This window comes from Ornithodoros turicata, chromosome 1 (assembly GCF_037126465.1).
Source record: "Ornithodoros turicata isolate Travis chromosome 1, ASM3712646v1, whole genome shotgun sequence".
In the NCBI taxonomy this organism is placed as follows: Eukaryota; Metazoa; Arthropoda; class Arachnida; order Ixodida; family Argasidae; genus Ornithodoros; species Ornithodoros turicata.
In genome coordinates, this window is record NC_088201.1 from 131,808,519 (window position 1) to 131,829,571 (window position 21,053).

Here is a 21,053-nt window from a genome sequence, read left to right on the forward strand (position 1 = left end):
AGTGCACGACCTTCACATACGCCGTTCGGCCTATGGGACTTCTGCCCGCGCCGGAAGTTGGCACTCTAAGCGAAACCACTGCGAGGGACGCTGATAGCATGCCATACAGAATACAAAGTGTGCGTTTGCCGTGCGCGGTTTGCATGTGTTAATTTAGCGATGTAGTGCTTCTATAAATGTTTTTGCAATACTTCATTTCTGTGGGACCACGTGTGTATCCGACTGGTGTGTGCCAAGTCAGGAAACAACCGCTTGTGCGAAATATCTGTGATATTATGTATATATAAATATAAATGTACATGTAAATAGATATATATGTCCCTCATGTGTATTCACATGAGGGACATTACAGCGGAATATTCTAGTGAAAGGAAAAGAGAAATCTGCCGGCAGGACTGAAGTTCTACTGTGTCTTATGTTGAGCATTCCTATTCCGGTTAAGCAGTGAGATATCAGGAATTGGAGCGGAAGTATAGCAGACGACACCGTTGGTCATGTCGGCTGCTACAGAATATCTTGTGACTGAGCTGCAGGATATTCCCTGCAGTTAGCAGAGCATGAAAAGGCGTCACGCACATAGCAGACGACACCATTGGTCCTGCCGTCAGCTACGGAATATCATGTGACTCAGCTGCAGGATGTTCCCTGTCGGCAGAAGAGTGCGAACAGACATTGTGCACATAGCAGACGACATCATTGGTGCTCTCGTCTGCTACGGAATATCATGTTCCACAGACAGCTGTATTCCAGCTAGCACGCAAAAAAATCGGTGTTCATATTCAGCAGTGATAAGTAAGTAAAGGACGCTGTACTGTCGACAGTTTAACACAAGGAAGGATAACAGTTTACACTTCTCTGTAACGTCACCTGTCTGTAACAGTTGGAAGAAATCGAACATTCAAAAAGGTCATATACAACAAATATATACAACCCAACAGAAAGAGAGGAAAACAACAGAGACACAAGCAATACACTGTATAAGCAGTTAAATGCGCGGGCTCATTAATTCACGAATTTGTGAGTGGTCAGGATTAGGCAATAATTCGCAGAACCGCAGAACCTTAAGGCTACGGTTTCACGGTAGCCATCTTGAACGTATTTACGGGCTTCCTACGGCGGGGCACCACCGTCGCGGTTACCGTGGATGACCCCGTTAGGGAGAAACAGTTATGCGTGGGACAGCTGGTTACTGGACCCTTCCCAGCAAACCATTAATATCCATGGGACATCCCTACAAGATCGCGAACGTCCTGAATATCTCAACATCCATAGGATATCTATGGGATATCGCACAATTTCATTGCGTTTTGGGCTTACTCCAGTAAACAACAGATGTCCCTGGTATGTTGGAAGGATATCGCGCTCTGGATGTTTGAATGCCCCATGACAAGCAGCCTGCAGATCCTAGGGATGTCTATGGGAGATCCAGGAAATATTTGTTTGTCCTTATAGAGATGGTAACTTGAATTAAAAACACAGTAGTTGATAGGAAGGGATGTCAGAAATGTTGTTGGGTATACTGTGGGTTGATGCAGGAACACAGGAATTGCGAAGATACATCCTCGTCACCGTTACAAATGCTATACGCCAGGCTACCCCTAACGAACGTGTGTGTAACGATTTGTATTTCAGTATATGTTCCAACCAGCTCGCAAATAGAGGTTTCTGCGGGTTTTCCCAAGTGGTCCATGTGAGGTGAGCAGGGTTCGGCACTTATGCTGGCGTGTCCCACGGTGTTGCTGTACTGTTGACCTTGGGTCTCCCCTCTACTACGCCATTGTACACGGTGTTTATGCGTGTGTAGAAGGGATGATTGTCTCGTAATAAAGTCACTAAATAAGCTTCGCCTCAGAGTATCGACACTGAGGTCCATGGGAGAGTAGGAGCGCCATCTTGTTTCCGCACCACACCGGTATCATCCCCATTTGAGGATCAAAGACGGCTAAAATAATGCTCCCTGTGGGATAGAGAAACGTGTATGATTAACGATGATTATGATTGTTGTGCGATAATCCATGTATTCTCAACCAGAACGTCCCGAGGATGTCAGGGTGAGCTCAAGGCCGTCAACTGGTGCTTGCAAACTAGTGATGTGTCGTTCGTGGACGAACCCTTCAAACTGAACTAGTCATTCGGGTGAACTGAACGAACTAGTTCAACAACAACCAAAACATTAGTTCCTCAATTCAGTTCATTGGGCCTGCCCTCGACACCCACAACGCATACGCTTTGATACGCTTCCAAGTGTGACATCTGCGCCATCTAACGAACGTTTTGAAAAGCTAACAAAGGACATGCGCGCAAGAAGAAGGGCGGGAGACCACGGCGCATACGCTGTGGCCTTGAGTGGCTGTGACGCTGCGCTGAAGTGGACTGTGTGAAGGAAGAGAACTGGATGAACTAAAGAACTAAACGACGTCGCGAGTCGTTTTGAAGGACTCGCAGAGCCTGCCGTTGCCTGTCAGAACTGCGGCTCGTCCACAGCGCATGCGCTTAAGGAAGAGCGCGGGCGGTGCGGCGAGGCAGAGCTTCAAGTGGACTTAGTGAAGGTGTGAAGGAAGAGAACTGGATGAACTAAAGAACTAAACGATGCCGCGGGACGTTTTGAAGCACTCGCAGGGTCTGCCGTTGGCCGTCAGAGAAGGTGCTAGTCCACAGCGCATGCGCTTAAGAAAAAGCGCGGGGAGGGAGAGCTTCGAGTGGACTGTGTGAAGGTGTGAAGGAAGAGAACTGGATGAACTAAAGAACTAAACCTAAACGATGCCGCGGGTCGTTTGGAAGTACTCGCAGCGCCTGTCAGAACTGTTACTCGTCCACGGGGGAGGGAGAGCCAGCAGAGCGGCTTTGAACGCCGTATGGATTGAAGTACTCTGGGCAAGTGAACTATATGAACGGCGAACGCTGAACAAGAGTAAATCATTTAGAACTGATTGCGCTGAGATCGTTCTGAGCTCCTTCTCGCAATTGTGGACTGCTAGTGGCGCCGTTATGTTCTGACTTCTGGCTGACTGCTTGTGTGACTTGCACACCCTGGAGCGGGCACGCTATTTTTGCGGCAATACACTGCAAGCTTCCCAATTTTTCCTCCACAACGCTACGTTGTACTTTTCTTCAAGCTCTCTCATGCATTTGAATGAAATGAGTTGAAACTGCGGTTACTCTATCACACTTCTGTGTTCTCAAGTTCGCAGCAAGCAGATGTAAGTGATCAGAAATACACGATTGTAACATTGAACGACGACGGCACCTTGCATATTGATCTCTGCATTACTTTTCTCGTTAAAAATATACGTAGAAATTTAAAGCAAAATAAAAAAGCGACCTAAAAGATTACGTTTGCTATGTTGATGTTCTCGAACCTTTGGAAAACTGAATTGCAAGATCATTTTGTTGTATCCGTCTTGGTCGAGCCACTTTAAAGTTTGGGACTATATTACTTGATTGTGTTTAATTGCGAACAGGTGAACGAATGAACTATTCTTTTAGACAGTTCAGTGGAGTGAACTGAACTAAATGAATTAGTTCACGAAAATGAACTGACTTGCCCATCACTATTGCAAACGAAAGGATCGAACATTTCACCCGCGCACGATAGATGGCATCGCTAAAGTGCGCATTGCGCGTGCTAGACGTGTGCGCCGCCGCCGATACTGCAAGAGCTAGCCGTGGCAAGAGGCCGTACAAGAGCCCGTACACGTTCTTTGTATTGGTTAAATCCGAAATATAACTACAGTCGACCCCCGTTTATCCGGACTTCATTTATCCGGATCCCGCGGTATCTGGACAAAAGGCACGGGAACGGATTTTCCTCCATGTATTTTGTTCTCGTTTATCCGGACTTCAGCTTCCGGACTCGGATAAGAATTCCAGGGAACGAAGGTCGAAAATTCTTGTAAATCCAGCTTCAGTTATCCGGACTACCGTGAGTAAGAGGAGACGCTGACCCCGCTTCGTCACCCTTTTCGCTGTGTTCGGGTTATTCCCGTCACACGTGAGGGACCTACATTCCTCCGTAGGGGAGACAACCGTGCACGATGACCCCCTTCTCTATTTGTGTGCGTTGGATTACGTTGACCAGTCGGTCGAGTCATTTGGAAATATCTCGAGCAACTGTCCGGTTCTAGAGGGGAAGACTTCAACCCGAGGGCCTGCTGCTTACGGCCCGTTGGCCGATGAAGACATTCCCCTAGCTGAGCTGCGATCCCTGATGCAGAGGCTCACTGCGACTGCCGTAGATGACGCTGCGGTTTCTGACTACGTTGACGTTGATAAGGATGATGACGCGTGTGCAGCTATGACTGATGACGATGTGATTGCTGCTGTTGCCTCCGATGATGTGCAGCAAGACGGTGCCGATGACGCCAGTGAGAAACAAGGCTCCGACATTGACACTTTGCGTCCGCACTGACATTCTTCGGGGAGTGTAACAGCGTTGCTCAACTCTATGCAATTAGCAAAAGTTTGCAGGAATCGAGTGTCTACACTACTATGTAACAGCTGATATTGACGAGATTTCTGTGTTTTAATTAAACCTTGCTCTGTAGGACGTTTCTATTCGGTCGTTTCATTTATCCGGATGCCCCGGTATCCGGACGATTTCGCCGGGAACGGCACCGTCCGGATAAACGGGGGTCGACTGTATATGCTTTTTCAAACAGTCGTCCATTCAGAGCATGCTGTCAATAATTTGTACTTAAGAGGCCATACCAGTCGGGGAGCAACTCCGATTCACGATTTTCCCGATTCTAGATGGCGCCACGCTCGCCGTCCTTATCACGCCGTTCGTCTCCGACTCACGAAATAATCCCCATTGTGCATGGTTGACCTCGCAAGTTTAAGGCGGCCCGCGCCCTCTGCGTTGTTTGTCGAGTGGTAAAGTGTCGGACTTTGCCACGAAAGGTCCGCAGTTTGATTCGAGACATTCACGTCTTTTTGCTTGTCTCCTATTGCTACATGAGTACTTTATTTTTATTTTTTTTGTTCTTATATATTTATGCTACAATTATTGTTTTCACAAGTCACTACCGCCTGTACTGACTGATTATGGAATATTTAGTTGCTCTTCGTATTGTTTTACTCGTGCATACTTACTGTATGCCGAGTTGCCGACGTACAAGTGTGATCGGATAGTACGGATGCCGGTATCTCGGAGGCTCTGAATTGGATCTACGAGCGGCTATAAATTAGGTTATAAACATTGCCTACATACAGCGCTTACAACGCCAGTCTGGAGAATCTAGTGCTCGAAACGGTATTCCCTTTCTTTTCTTTTTCTTTTGCACTCGCTTACATAATAATAATATAAATAATAATAATAATAATATAATAATAATAATAATAATTTTACTCAAGAAAGCAAACTACAAATATAATAAAACAGGCCCGTCTAAGCCGAAAGGCTTGTTGCACTCGCCCTGAAGCAGCCAGCGGCATACAGTTTGACAGCCATATGAACATATAAAGGTAATACATCCTATGATAAAGTTGCCGTAGCGCTTTTTTTAGTTTGTACTTCGATTCCAAAGAAAAACTGTCGAACGGGAGCTCATTAAAGTTACGAGGTACATAGCATTGCCTGCGACAAAGTCCATATTTTGTGTGTGAGAAATGCACAGCAAAGTTAACCCGCCTGCGTCTAGAAGAGCAGCATTCGCTAACCGGGGTCCTATATGAGGGGTCCCAAAAATGTTTCTACAACATGCAATTTACCTTGATAATAATGCAAAAATGACATTTTGATATGTATATTTCTGGTAAGTAAGCATTATCAAATATCTGAATTCATTTACAAGGCGTTGGTGCAAAAGACTTTTCAAAATTTCCGTCGTAGAACAGACTTCTTATTATTACCCAAAAACTTCAGTAACATATTTGAAAGGCTCCTTTCCTCCATGTTCTCCCTTCTTTTTCTTTTACCTTACACCCGCTCAGAAAAATGATGTCAGTCGACAACCCCAGTGACAGGGGACTCCTTCTCTTCTGGTGTACCAGGTTGCAAAACCGTACAAAGGAGGTGAAGGGCGATAAAGGCTTCGGGTCGACACACGGAAACCAACCAAAAAAGATATGGGAAGGTCGAGCGGCAAGGCCTCGCAGCGGGGGTCGCGATATTCCCTACACAGTCTTTTTTTTTCCTGAACGCCAAGAGGAACGATTCGACAAAAAATAAAAGGACACATTGCAGAAAAATAATAACTATGGTCACCTGACAACATAACAGGTTATTGTGGCAAAAAAGTACAGTTCGGCCTCCTTATTATGTGGGACAGGATAATATATGCATTCCTCTCTTTTTTTAGAATAATTTCTGAAGCGTAAATTTTTACTCCAGATTTCGTTGTGTTGAATGCTGAGGTCTCAGTTAATTCAATCTAAACTTGAAAACGTGAAATTCGGTCGTGGAAAAGCTGAAGAACTGGACACCATGTGAGCCAAATTTATGCGTATTTTAGGAAAATCACTATTCTTGAAGGGCAACACGGATGCAATTACAAAATTGGGGTTTCCAGAGATGAGTATGAGCGCTAGTTGCCAAATGAAGGAATGATCACGGAGAAGTCGTTTCATATAATCAAAGCTCGCCCGAGATGCCAGATTTTCTTGGGAACCGGAAAAAAATGTTCCCGGAAAAAATGTCCCCGGTAAAAATGTTCCCGGAAGAAATGTCCCCTGGAAAATATGTCCCCCGGAAAAAATGTCCCCTCGAGAAACATCCACTCTTGGTACGCGTGGAATTTATACTATGGCGAAATTTCCTTCTTAGCATTCAGACTTCGAGTGCCTTTCGTGCACATATCACTATCCCATTTCGGATCCCAGCAATGAAAAGGGTGCCCAGAAGAAGCACAGACTATTGGCTGCTCCCAACTTGAAGACATTTTCTTCGGTATGTGTCCTACAGCTAAGGGGGATGCTTCCGCATTGTTCTATTCAATTCAATTCAGTTTTATTCAATTTTATTTCCTTTCGGATGGGAGAGAGTAAAAAGCCAGAAGGCTGTGTTCGTGAATGACCAATAAAACCTTTCTGCAAATGACCAGTGGTCTCCCCTCTTTAGCTAAAAAAAAAGCAAGAAACAAACAAAAAAGGAGAGGACACTGATTGCCTCATGCTCCATATGTTCGAATCAAAAGTTACAGAAAAAGAGGTGCTAAGGACACGCTGCGAGCTTCTAACTCCCTTTGAAAAAACGTCTTTCGAACAAACGGCGTCGATCAACCGGCCTTCGATCGAACGGCTTGCGACCAAGCGGTCTTCGATCAAAAGCCGTCTCCAAACAGCTTAGGATTTCGGAATAACTCCTTGAACTCAATCATTTATGTATAAATGGACAAGATAAAATGAAAGGAACTTGACGCGCGACGAGATCTCGGAGAACGATTTCCGTCTCATAACGCTCTGATTATTACCCGGAAACTTCACTACTATATTTTTAGACACTCCTTGGTTTTCACAGGGTACTTCACATTACACCAGACCTTTCGTTTAGCGTAGACACTAGTTCGCAGCGGAGAATCCCCAGGGACCCGGAGCTTTTCCTTATCTTCCTCAGAAGGCCTCCGTTTGTTCGCCGTCCAAAGACAGACGGGTACAGGTTTTGGGGGGTTCCGGAAGAAATGGTCCCGGAAAAAATGGTCCCGGCCGGCGGGGGCGGAAAAAATGGTCCCGTGTTCGACTTTTTTGTGTTTGCCGCATGGCACTAGAAAGAGGTTCTAATGAGGACTCAGCTCTTAAATAGCGGGAGAGAATTTGATTAGTTTTGTTCGAGATAGTTAATTACAACAAAACATTTTGGGCGCTCAACAGTAAAGCTCTGCGTGTACCATACGAAATGAGTTCAATGAAATGATTCCTTCGGGCGTTGTTGATGCTGTATGTCGTCGTCCTGTTTGTTTCCCTGCCTCACCTACTACGTACCATTGGAAATGATTGATTATACCCTTATATGTATATTCGTTAAGTTATTAATTACTTATATCTATTTATTATTATTTATATTCGTTATTATTTATTAATCTTAATTATTTAGTATACGTTATTAGTTTGAAGCGATGTGTGATATCATATATTCAAACTCAGGGCCAAAAACTTCGAATTCGCCTGTTTATTGCTTTGACATCACCATAGTTTCATTTTATTAACTAACTAACTAACCAACTAGCTGCTTCAACAAGATTACATGTGATTCACGTTCGCAAGCGAACTGCGTGCCCGATGCCCCGTAGAAAGCTCTCGAGTGTCCTCCTTTCGTCTGCATAATCTTGACAGAGGCGACGGAGCCGCTCCTGCAGCTGTAAGGTGGCCTTCTGCCTCTTCACGAGCGGAACTCCCGCGAGTGACTGTGCTAACTTCCCTTCTACCGTTGAATGCTGCAGGCGGAGTGCATCTATTGCACGCCATACGGTGGGGTGGGAGTGGCCGATCAAGCTGCCGAATCTTCTGTTCCATGCTTCGCAATGGTTGTTTGTTCGATCTCCCCCGTCCAGGGTGACGTCGTGGACATTCCATACTTCAGGGGGGAACCTTGCTGGTGTGCGACGAATCCGTGGGTTCTCGTCGAGTCTTCCAACGTGACGGTACGTTTTCCATTCACGTATGTTTCGTCGAAGTAGGCGACCACAGCTTCCGCTTCTCCTGGAGCGACAGCTTTCAGAAACAACATCCCCGCTTCTACGTCACGAAGGGGAAGGAATGCGAGGCCATCTAGCATGCCAATAAAGTGGTGAAACTCCTCTTCTTCTTTGTACCTTGTACTTAGTCCCAGCTGCTGAATGTTTGCCCATGTACTCTGGCACAGGTGAAAGAAAGCAGCCTCGTGTCTGTACTTCTTCACCGAAGACCTGCTTCACGGTGTTCATGGCGCCTGTTTCGAAGTCCGTGATGACAACATCAGGTGAAGGCATCATACCCTAGGCAGCGCATGCATCGACGATTGCTTGAAAAAGTTCCTCATACGCTTCCTGGGTTTTTGAAGTCATAAAAGCATAGACAACTGATACGGTGCTGTCTCCGAAAGGTGCTAAAATAAAATAGAGCTGCTTGAATAGCTTTGGAGCAGCATCAAAGTTGCCATCCATGAGCCATAACGTGCTCTCGCTTAGATGCCTGAGCCTGAGCCACTTGCTGCGGCAAATACAATGATGCGGTTTGCAGCATCTGATCCGTTGTCGTGTATTAAGAATGGTTCCGGGGTGGTGCCGCGTGTTAATGTCCAGTCACCATCGATTATAAGGTCACGAAGGGCTGTGGAGGATAAAGCGAAGATCTTTGGGTGCGTATGCAACGCTTCATGCTCTCCTCGGATCTAAGCGAAGCTTTTTCCCCAAGAGTAAGGCATACTGTTGTTTGGGCAACAATAGCTGCTGGCTTCTCTGTCGTCGATGTCGCCATATTTTTCATCCTGTACAATGCCTTCGCAACGTTGACGGCGCCGCTGTCGGGGGAAATCGTGCTCAAAACACCCCAACTGGACACTTTTTGAAAACCGAAAATTACAATTTTTTTCCGGGACCATTTCTTCCGGGACCATTTCTTCCTACACCCGGTTTTGGGTCATCCAACGTGCAACTAGCAAAGATTGTCGAAAGATGGAAAATCCAGGGAACCGGTCTCGAAAACTTGGCCGTATCTCAAAATAACGTGGTCGAAGTCCCCGTTGCAAAATAAACTACTGTAAATAAATGTTATCTGGCTGTTTCTGCGCGGAAACTGCCAAAGCCCACTTAGACTAACCTGAACATGAAAATGCAAACACCGAACTTTTACTAACCTAATAATCAACTAACTAACGTGCTGTTCCGTCGCGTCCGTTTCATTTATCTCCTATTTCTTAATTTTATTTATTTATTTATGTATTTTTGGAATAGCAAGGCGACGTCCCGTTTGGCTGATCTTTAGCCCGTTTTTTTTTCCCCCTTTTGGTCTAATAAGTATGTCCCCCTCCCCCGTCGCTGTCGTTGGTTGTCGTTGGTTTTCCTTGCTAAGCGAACGTGAATTTGGGTTCCGGAAAAGACTGGACTATTCTCTAGAGATCTGGCCTAGGATTTTCCCTCTCCCTCGCGCGCCCCGCCCACCCGGAGCGCGCCAATGGGAGGACACGTGGGCGGAGTCGACTTTCATTGCCATCTGGGGGCAGAGGTTCGAACGTAGACGGAGACGTGCTTTTCGCGATGCTGAGTTGGCCATCGCTGAGTTGGCCCGTGTTCCAGAGATGGCGCTGCTCGATCTGTGAACCTAGGGACGCGCGTTCGTTGGGACCACGAAAATGGTCGGCGATAAGTACTGTGTCTGAGCGATGGCCGCGTTTGTTTGCTTGGTTGTTTGTTTTTACTTTTAATGAACGTTTTATGATGGCTTGTTTGCTTTTAATAAACGCTTCATGATTGGCGTCTCTGAGCGATGCCCGCGTTTGTTTGTTTGTTTTTGCTTTTAATGAACGTTTTATGATGGCTTGTTTTTGCTTTTAATAAACGCTTCATAATCGGCGTCCTTGGGCGATGCCCGCGTTTGTTTGCATTATTAAACATATGGAACACGCGTTGTTAGAATGATCTTGATAAGACGTCCGCGGAATCGTTGCGCCTGTGTTTGGTTGATAGTAGGGCGTTCTTTGGCGTGTGCCTTTCCTTTTATTGAGCATGACATGCGATTCGTGTGCGATGCGCTGTGGACTGGACGCGGGGGGTGAGAGGTATGCCCCGCTTTTGTTTGTTTGTCGTTTCGCGGGACAATGCGTTATTATGGACTGTTTCCCTCTGCGTTTTTTTTCTCTCTCTTTCATACCCCCTTTATGTCTTCACTGCGCCATGCGACACGTGTTGTTACTAAAGGAATTTGATAAGATGCCAAGCCCGTGCCGTTTTTGTGCGTACGTCTAGGTAATGCCGACAGAAGATCGCTCAGAGACGCCGATCATGAAGCGTTTATTAAAAGCAAAAACAAGCCATCACAAAACGTTCATTAAAAGCAAAAACAAACAAACGCGGCCATCGCTCAGGGACGCCGATCATGAAGCGTTTATTAAAAGCAAAAACAAGCCATCATAAAACGTTCATTAAAAGCAAAAACAAACAAACAAACGCGGGCATCGCTCAGAGACGCCGATCATGAAGCGTTTATTAAAAGCAAAAACAAGCCATCATAAAACGTTCATTAAAAGCAAAAACAAACAAACAAACGCGGGCATCGCTCAGAGACGCCGATCATGAAGCGTTTATTAAAAGCAAAAACAAGCCATCATAAAACGTTCATTAAAAGCAAAAACAAACAAACAAACGCGCCAATCATGAAGCGTTTATTAAAAGCAAAAACAAGCCATCATAAAACGTTCATTAAAAGCAAAAACAAACAACCAAACAAACAAACGCGGCCATCGCTCAGACACAGTACTTATCGCCGACCATTTTCGTGGTCCCAACGAACGCGCGTGGGTTCACATAAAGTCCCTGGATTAGATTAGATTCATCCAGGGACTTTAGGTTCACAGATCGTGCAGCGCCATCTCTGGAACACGGGCCAACTCAGGGCCATGGTGGATGGAACGACCCAGTGGACGTAGCATCGCGAAAAGCACGTCTCCGTCTACGTTCGAACCTCTGCCCCCAGATGGCAATGAAAGTCGACTCCGCCCACGCGTCCTCCCATTGGCGCGCTCCGGGTGGGCGGGGCGCGCGAGGGAGAGGGAAAATCCTAGGCCAGATCTCTAGAGAATAGTCGCTGGCTCGTCTACCCAACGTCCCCCCGACAATGCTGGCTGACGATAATCCCTTTACGAGCAGCTAAGTAAGTTTTTGTTCTGGTCTCCAAGGCCATGCCCTAAGTCCGCTGTCCATGAAAGTAAAGAGGAGAGAGGGAGCACTGCAGTGCGCGTGCGCGCCGCATGGTCGGCGGATGGATACGGTCAAAATGTTCCGCGCGGTTTTTCCTGTGCTACGGCTAGAGGGCGACACAGAATGACGCGGTTTACGGGGCTTTGAGACGGTATTTACCGGTACTCACTTTTCATGCTTTTTTATAAAAACGGAAAGTGGTAGACATATAAATTTGATGTCTATCGATTCCTGAAATAATTCCAGAGAAAGTAAATGGAAAGTTTTTTCGAAATGGCTATAGAAGTTTAGAAAAGAGGGAGGAAAAAATTGTGTATTTTTTTTCGCATTCGTGACGTCGCCGTAAAATACATACGACAAATATGAGAAATCCTGTAGCGTAAATAATTTCATCTCGTCTTCCTCTTTATGATGAAAGCACCCGCGTCAAAATCTGCGCGGCGGTTACCGAGAGAAAGCATAAAAACTGTTCCATAGGAAATACATTGGGACGGAGAGCTGGTATGCCCTCTTAACAGCTTCAAACCTTAGCGCTTGAAAGACTATAAAACGACGGCATCGTGTTCACGCCGCACTTTTACATAACACTTTAAGCGGGACGGGGGCGGGGAAGGGTCACGCCGATAGAAGCAGATCGGCGTGACTCCGCCCGCACAAAAACAGGAGGTACGCTGCCGCCGACAAATTTGCCCTCGGCGCACACCTCTAGCGCGTGCGCGTGGGTAGCGTGGCGCGGAAACAAGATGGCGTATGCTCGCTCTTGGAACTCAGTGTCGATACTCTGAAGCGTAGCTTATTTAGTGATTCTATCTCGTAAAAGTCTTTTGAAACTGTCGTGCAAGACGGCGAGTTGATTTTCGTGCTTTCATGTTTTGAGTAGCACGCGGGGTAGCTGCCGCGCGCGTAGCGTAGCGTGTGACGAAGACTGTGCAATATATATATATATATATATATATATATATATTTGAGATATATAAAAATATATATTGAGATGTATAAAAATATATATCTCAAATGCAAAATGGTAACCGTCATAAAAAATGGTGGCAAATACTAAATAATTGCACTCAGCTGTGTAGAGTCTGTTCACGTGCCGATCGGTAGCAGTTTTATCTCAATACATCTTACAGAAACAGGATTTCTTAAAATGAATTATGAAATTGCCACTTCAGTTGAAACTAGAAGTTCAACTCACAGTGCGCACACAAAATGATAAGAATGACATAACCGAAGTAAAATAGGGAAGTCGGCGATCATACGCTGTGTAACCTGTCCGTATTCCGCATAGTAGCGGCCGTGACAAAGTGCCATCAAAGGTGAAGATAACTTTTTTTTTCTATTTGGCTGCGATTCGTGTTATCGCTTTGTGAGATGACGAGAGGTGTGATCTTTCGCCACGAAATGTCAATTTCACTAGTTTATTTCAGTCGTCTTCATCGCATTACGCGGCGCTGATTGCCCAGAGTTAGATGTGAGGCGATCGTTGTACTTGCGAGAAAACGGATGATCCGTCTACAGGCTTCAGAGTTCAATTCAAGAAATTGCATTTGCATTGCAAGGTAGTTATCGTGCGACAAAAATTCTTCGTAGCAAAATGGATGCGACAGCACTCCCTTCCCCTCGCCTACATAATAAACATTTACCGTGGTGTCCCCTCCTTCCATGCTCCGGTTCTTCCTTCAGTTCTCCCACATGTAGAAAACAAATAAACTAGTTGGAAAGAAAAAGGAACGAGACAAAGGCGCGCGTGCCTTATATTCTTTTCTCTCTGGGCAATAGTATTCACGCCTAGCACTGACAATAGGCGATTTCAGAAAATCCCATGATGCCTAAAAGCGCGGTGCAGCGTGGGTACCCGGTTAACAGGGGAGAAGGGGGAGGAGGAATGCAGAGAGAGTTTTCCCATTTCCCTCCTTCGCCTCCATCGTCCCCACCGTCTCCCAACCTGGCCAGGATTCCGCAACGCAGGGAGAGCAAGACGGATAGCGAAGATCAGCTATTTTCGCCGGCCATCTCATGGATGCAATAATGGTGCAGTAACCTTTAGGCCGCTTGCAAATCATGAGCGTCCCGCGAATAAAAGCAGTTCGTCCACAACACAGAGAAGCCTCTCGTAGAAAGAACGGCGGTTTCGGTTTCCTACGACACAGTATTTTATTTTCATTTAATTCATCTACTTATGGCGCAGGCGCGTATCCTGCGAGTGGAGACAACAATCCGCAAGACGTAAGACCGGTTACCATGCAGCGAAACTGATTAGTAGATGTGTACGTTAGATAATTTGGGCCGTGTGACTAATCACGTGTAACGTATAACATTCACGCGGACGGAGCTTACGACACAACCGCTGGCTAACAACTGAACGAAGTGTTCTATTGTAGAGCACTTAAGCAAACTGCACAGTAGTACTAACAACAGAAGAGGAAAAAGGACCGAGTTCGCTATCATCCTTCGGGGTGTATTGACATGATATACTGTCTCACCGGTCGTGCCGTTATGTTGATGTTCCGTCGGTTCCCTTTCTGTTACCTAGCTGCGATCGTAATAGGATTCCAGCAAAAACACGGAAGAACATGAACTAAAGAGCGGGACACCAGTAAACGGCAGGCCAATGCGAATGGTACTGGCAAAACTGTTGGTTTTTCTTCTTCTGTGAAACATTGCTTTGCTGAAGCTTGGCTGCTTTATAGCAGGTATACGGCGCGTCGCGTTTCCCGGTACGCGTTTTCATCGCGCCGACTTATAAGTCATCGCGCCGATCAACGCCTGATGAATGCGATCATGAGTGCATTCACGGAGCACTGATAAGGCGGACACTCTTTTATAATAATTCGGGGTTTACGTCGCGAAGCAACTACGGCTGACACTCTTTTCGGTGCCGCTTCATCGCAAATAGTCATTTGATCTCAGACCGTAGGATACTTACTATTTTAAACTTCGTTCTCACCAGGTTGACCCACTCCTGCATTGATGGTTTACCAAAGGGCCCTTGGACTAAACAGCTCAAGGATTTCCCAAGAGGTTTCTGCGAGAAATCTATTCTGGACTATCAGGAAGCCGTAGGGGCCAGTAAGCATTATCTGGAGGGATATGCAATGTTCAAAGCTGAAAAGGTGAAAGATGTGCTGCTACATCACTCCACAAGCACAACAGTGAAAGGAAAAGTAAAGGCATCATACACACTCCGAAAGGAGTACCCCGTTGTTTTGAAAGTTGCTGCAGCTGGAAATGTCACAGGCGGCCATTGCAAGTGCCCCAGTGGCAAAGGGGGTGTCTGCAAACATGTGGGTGCACTAGCATGGTTTCTCCTCCTACATCCTCCTACTCCTACATCCCCGATCCAGTGTCATGCACCGAGAAGCCACAACAGTGGGGGCACAGAAGTGCTAAAGGAAATCTCAACTGCCAAGAATTCCAACAGCTTGTATTCGCAAAGCATGTACCTGGCAGATCTATAGTACAAGCTGCAGGGCCAAAGCTAAAGCATGAAGTGGGACCTACCAAGGAAGCGCTTCAGCTGGTCGCTGATAACATCATGAAAGACACTGGTTCACATATGCATGCCAGGATACTTCAAAGTGTCAACTACGAACTGGTAACGAAGAAGCGATGTGCCCTTCGCCCTTTGCAAACTGTTCGATCTAACCCAATCAGCCTGCCCACCAAAATACTCTGGGTCGACTATGCGAAGCCGTACACACCACATCACAGCCTCAGTCTAAAGGAAGCGCAGGAGCTTGAAAAGCTGACACGTGGACAAGGCTCAAACGAGCTGTGGATGAAAGAACGGTCTACCAGGATTACAGCGTCCCACTTTGGCGATGTAGTTCGAAGGAAGGCACCAATCAACCAAAAGATGATTGACAGGATATTCTGCAGACAATCTCACAGTACGAAGTACATGAGAATAGGACACGAAAACGAGAACCCTGCCCTTCAGAGGTACAAGCAGGCAAGAAGTGTTGACGTTTTTCCAGTGGGACTGTGTGTGAATCCAGGAATTCCTGACCTCGGGGCATCACCGGACGGCTTGGTGTACGAAAGGGACACTGGTGATTACGGGCTTCTTGAGGTCAAGACTCTGGCAAAAGCAAAGGACAGTAACCTACAAACAACAGACGCCATTGCTTGCAGCATGGCACTATTCCTAAAGGATGGAAAACTGAAGCACACACACAAGTATTATTACCAAATACAGGGACAACTAGCTTTGTCATCGCTACTTTGGTGTGACTTGGTTGTGGATAGTGGCAGTGGTGCTCCATTTGTTCAGCGGATCCCGTTCAACCAAGAGCTGTGGAGAGACGTCATGCTTCCCTCGTTACTGAACTTCTATGACGCCAGTCAGAATAACAACTCTGATTGAATGGTGCAAGTGCATAACAGGAACTGTATTTGAGATGAGAGAGATCCCCAGTGGAGAGCCGCCGATATTTCGAACAGAGACTGTGCTTCTTCTGGAGAAGAACAGTCTGTGTTCGAAATATCGGCAGCTCTCCACTGAGGCTCTCTCTCATCTTAGGAACTGTTTTTGTAACATAGACAAATTATTACAAAATATGTACATATTGACACAGTGAGTAAAATGAACGAATATATGTGGGACATCCAAAAGTAACCGGAGTGAAACCATGGTCCCTCAGCATTTTGCAGCTGCGGCTCGAGGAGCATTTGCAGTTTTTTTCTCGTGGGCCAAGCTGCAGCCTAGACTCCCATCATGCTTATAAGACAGCTGTGGCATGGCCGCTTGGGAAAGCCACTTATCTACAACTGGAGCTCAGTGTTCTCGTAAGCATCATGAAGGTCTCAGCCGCAGCTTGGCCCAAGAGAAAAAAAGTGTTCTCTGAGCTGTGACTACTAGATGCAGGGGCACCATGGTTTTATTCCCGTTTCTTGTGGGTCCACAGAAGTTTGTTGACAGATGATGTACTGTGTTAACGTTATATTCACGGCTATTAAGCACGATTACAGCACAGCAGCATCCTGCTTTCTGTCAAGAGGGTCACCTATGAAATTACATAACAATGCACAGGTCTTCCACATTGGGTTTAACAGTCTTGCCATTGAGTTGCAAAAAACATATCTTAGGATGCGGAATGTTTTAACCTGCCTGATAACACGCTCCACGTGAATCCGTGCTTTTGCAATAGCCCTAGTTGTACTTTCATCTGCAAGAGACAACTGAGAGGCACCATTTAAGAATGGAGGGATGTTCAGGTCAACTTTGAGGTCAGCAAGATCCTCTTTGATCAGAAAGCCTCTGTCTGCCATGACAGCATCTCCTTCCTCGAGCAGCTTGTACAACCCACTTTGCCGAACCAGTGCCTTATCCGAAATCCTTCCAGGCGCTAGGTCACTAACAAATGTCACAAAACCATTAGGAGCAATTCCGATCACACCTTTTGCTGTGTTGTGGGACTTGTACCTGGAATAGGTGTCACTTTGAACACGAAAGTCACTTGGGGTTTCAATGTACAGCTCCGTGCAGTCCAAGATAACTCTTGTTGACGGGTAAGACTCCCTGAACACTTCAGGCATGAACTCGTCTACAATGTCTCTGCTTGGCCATATCGGTGTTTTGTCAAGGTACTCGCATAAAAATTCTACCCAAAATGAACACAGCTCACTGATATATGCTACACTTGTCGAATACCTGTACGCAAGGTCTTGCTCAAGGAGCCCAACCCTCAGTCTCGTCAAAACAAGAGCCAACTGTTCTTCCAAGCTAAACAAAGGAGGTCTTCCCTTATTTGAACCTGCTTTGCTCAACCGTTTCTTATAGTCCTCATGACCAGCACGAACAAACTCACAAAACGTTTTAAACCGCTCATGGGTCGTGAAGCCGGTGTAGAAACGAAGTTTGTCACTGTCCTTTAGAACGTCCGATGGAGTTGGTTTAGGCAGGTGACGCCCACTGTGTTCATGTCGCAGCAGTCTTCTCTGGAGTTCTTGAATATGTGACTGCAACTTTTGCCGATCCACCTGTGCAGCACAAAGTTTCTGTTCCAAATCTTGAACTTCCCTGGTGTAAGCTTCCAGACGCTTTGCACTGGCATTCTCAGCATCGCTCTTCTCCTGAAGCAGCCTTGAGTTCAGTTTCCTGAGTTCCTGATTTTCTTTTGAAAGTAGTGCAAGCTCCTCACGAATCTTTGATTCTGCAATGAAACGACAGTTTATTCTAATTTCTGAGCAGAATTGCATGCACTGGAAAAATAGGTGCTTCCGAAAGCACAGCAACATTCCACTCTTTGATACGCCTGTTTTAAAAAGGAACAACTGCAGCTCTTCGTACCTTCTGCTGCATCATATCTATGGTGTGACACACTGAAGCTAGACTCTTGTTCGGAGCACGATACATCAGTTGAACTGAGCCCTTCGAAGGACGTCTCCACTGTTGTCTCATCAGCCACTTCGAGAAGAGACGGCTCTCCATTGACAGAACGACCTAAAAGAGAAAACATTGACGAGTAAGCTTCATATACCAGGATATTCTCCTGTAAAAGCATACTAACGAGATAAGTAATGCAGTCAGCAATGAGGTTATAGTCATGAACACTTTTGCTTCGTATAAAGTGAGCAGACAAGCATGCTCAAAGCCAGTAAAAAGCTGTTAAAATACTATGGATACTCACATGTCTGATGTGTCGTCTGAATGAATGTACCAGGCTTCAACAACCATGGTACTTTGTCCATGTATTTCCTCTTGCCAAGGACGTTGAAATGAGCTCCACAGATCCTGTGGCTTAGCCCTGGCTTCCAGGATGCCGGTACGGTTGTGTTTTCGACAAGTGCCTGAACCCAGAGGTCACGAGTTGCTGTGTCTTTCGGGAAGCAATGAAAGGAAACATCCCTGTGGCGTGCAGAGTTGTGTCTGCAGCTCGGAATGCAGCACTGAGTTCCACCACGTGGAGTAGCTGGTGCCATCACTGGAAAAGCAACAATATTGTATTGCTCTTTTTTGCAGCCCCTAGCCGGCACATACATGGCATCTGGTGACAAAAGTGCCACAAAAGTTTTACGAAGAATATCATCTGTAAGCAGTAATCTGTCGTTTTTTCTCTATTTTTCCCGTTATACAGCACATGCAACACTTGAGCAACGCCTGCTACTGTGCCATTGCTCACTGTTCACTGTAGTTCAAAATGTGACGTGATATTCACACACGCTGCTGGGCCACTTGGTCAGACCCTTGGGGCTAAAAGCGCTAAAACACTGACAAGTGAGCTAAAATTACATGACAAGCTGCTAAAAGGCTGTTTGTTTCTTCTTTTCCTATAAACACTTTTCGTGTTTAATTGATTCGTCTGTGCTTTTAACCCTACAATGCCCTATTAACATCGCGTGTTTTTGAAGCGTGCACAGATCACCTCGCACCGCACCACTCACATCTCGCGAGCACTGCATGACGACAACACTTCGCACTGGCCGATACAGCCGTTTCGGATGACTTGTCTTAAGTTCTTTATTGCCACTCACACTCAAAATCACCGAAAACACGGTGACGTTTTTTTCTGCAACGCGAATGTGATCATGTAAACGCCGTAAACACGACACTGGCGGGGGACTTCTCGATTCCCCCCACTGATATTATGTATCACAGTTGCCCTGAATGCAAAAATGTGAATCGGGAGCATGCTTACCTTGAGTTGCCTTCTTTCGGCGGTCGGTACAGCAATCACAGGAGACGTGAAAATCAGAGCACTACGGAAGCGAAACATAAAACGTACGTGCCGCCATATTTCACGATAACCGGCTACCCACAATTCCTCGCAACGCAAAGGGCACCGGGATACTTCGCGCGACGCTCCTTGGGATTTCCTGAAATCGCCTATTGTTTTGTAACAGGCTGCTTTCCACACCTAACAGGCTTCGCTGTCATATAGAAGTGGTCAGTGGCACTGGGAGACCGAAGTTGATTCGTCATGCGCAGCGAAGGGCGCAATTGTTATGATTCGAGCCTATTGTGATAATTGCAGTTTCATTGTGATAAGTATTATAATAATAACGAATACAGTTCTATAGCCATTTGACAGCAGGGCTGCTTGTACGTCGCGTAGTGAAAAGATGGCAACGAAACAGCTGTTGTACGAAATGCCCCAAGCGTTCATTGTACAAGCACGCATTGCTCACTAGGGGCAAAAATAGGATGCTACGATTTTTAGTTCTGTCCACAACAGTTGGTTCGATCCAAAGCCAATATGTTACTCTTTGGAAACCTTGCAAGAATGTCAGAAATACAAGCAAAGAGACACTCAAGAGCCAAGCTCTGAACAACAGCTTTGTTGCGTTCCCCTGTGATTCTCTCTTACAATGAGACATGAGGCACAACAACCGAAGACATGTCAACGCGTGCGCATTCTCGTTGTTTTTCCTCGGTCCTTCGTTCTGTTGCCATGTGTCACGTTGACCCGGTTGCAGCAGCACAGCAGGGCAGTGGGGCAGACACTCAAGCCCCCACGTAGTTGTGCTAGTGTAAGTATATCCCACAAACAAATGTCGTTGACTAACAACTGGTGTGACATTTTAGACGCGACGGAGCTACGGCAGACGAGGACAATACGGAAAAGGGCGGTGTGGTGCGCTTTCCGTCCTTTCCGTATTGTCTGCCGTAGCTCCGTCGTGTTTAAATGTCGTTGATCACGCCTTTTTGCGGCACCCTTTTTTCTCTTTTCTTCTTGTCTTGATGGGAAAGCTATGCATCAACTTGTACAAATTCAGGAAGGTGAATTGCATTGTTGCATTTTTGGTGATACGATATGCCATGTAAAGAAGTTAACATGGTTACAGAAATACCATGTTATTTTAATTTTACTAAGTTATTTAACTAACTAACTACCACGTTTTTGTGGCTTCATAAGAAGAACTATTAGCTGGGAAGCCATATGTAAGGACGCGTGCATATTCACTCGCAAGAGTCAAGGACGTTGGAGATGGAAGGAACGTTTTTCGAAGGAACGAAGCTTTTCGCTATCACGCAGTGCGAGAGATTAGAATACAGAATGCTTTGGACAATTTTTAATCGCGGGAAATTTATTTTTTTCAATTGAACTTTGGAAATTGCCAAGCGAACCTTACTATTTTTTTTTTAACAGAAATGTGATGTCCTCCATGGATAACCGCAGACCCAACAAAGACTATGCACAGTATAGCAACAGAAATAGTAAAAAAAAAAAAAAAAAAAAAAAAAAAAATCTGAAAATCACGCTGTAGCCCCGCCTGCTTGAT

General features: G+C 45.9%; 1 protein-coding gene across 1 annotated transcript; it reads right to left on the minus strand.

Moving 5' to 3' along the window:
* Positions 1-16,793: 16,793 nt before the first annotated feature.
* LOC135385439 (uncharacterized) lies at positions 16,794-18,752 on the minus strand. The gene is made up of 4 exons (XM_064614751.1): positions 18,461-18,752; positions 18,121-18,273; positions 16,939-17,983; positions 16,794-16,818 (listed from the first exon to the last, which is right to left on the minus strand). The coding sequence occupies exons 1-4, from the start codon at positions 18,750-18,752 to the stop codon at positions 16,794-16,796; spliced, it is 1,515 nt and encodes a 504-aa protein (XP_064470821.1).
* Positions 18,753-21,053: the final 2,301 nt, after the last annotated feature.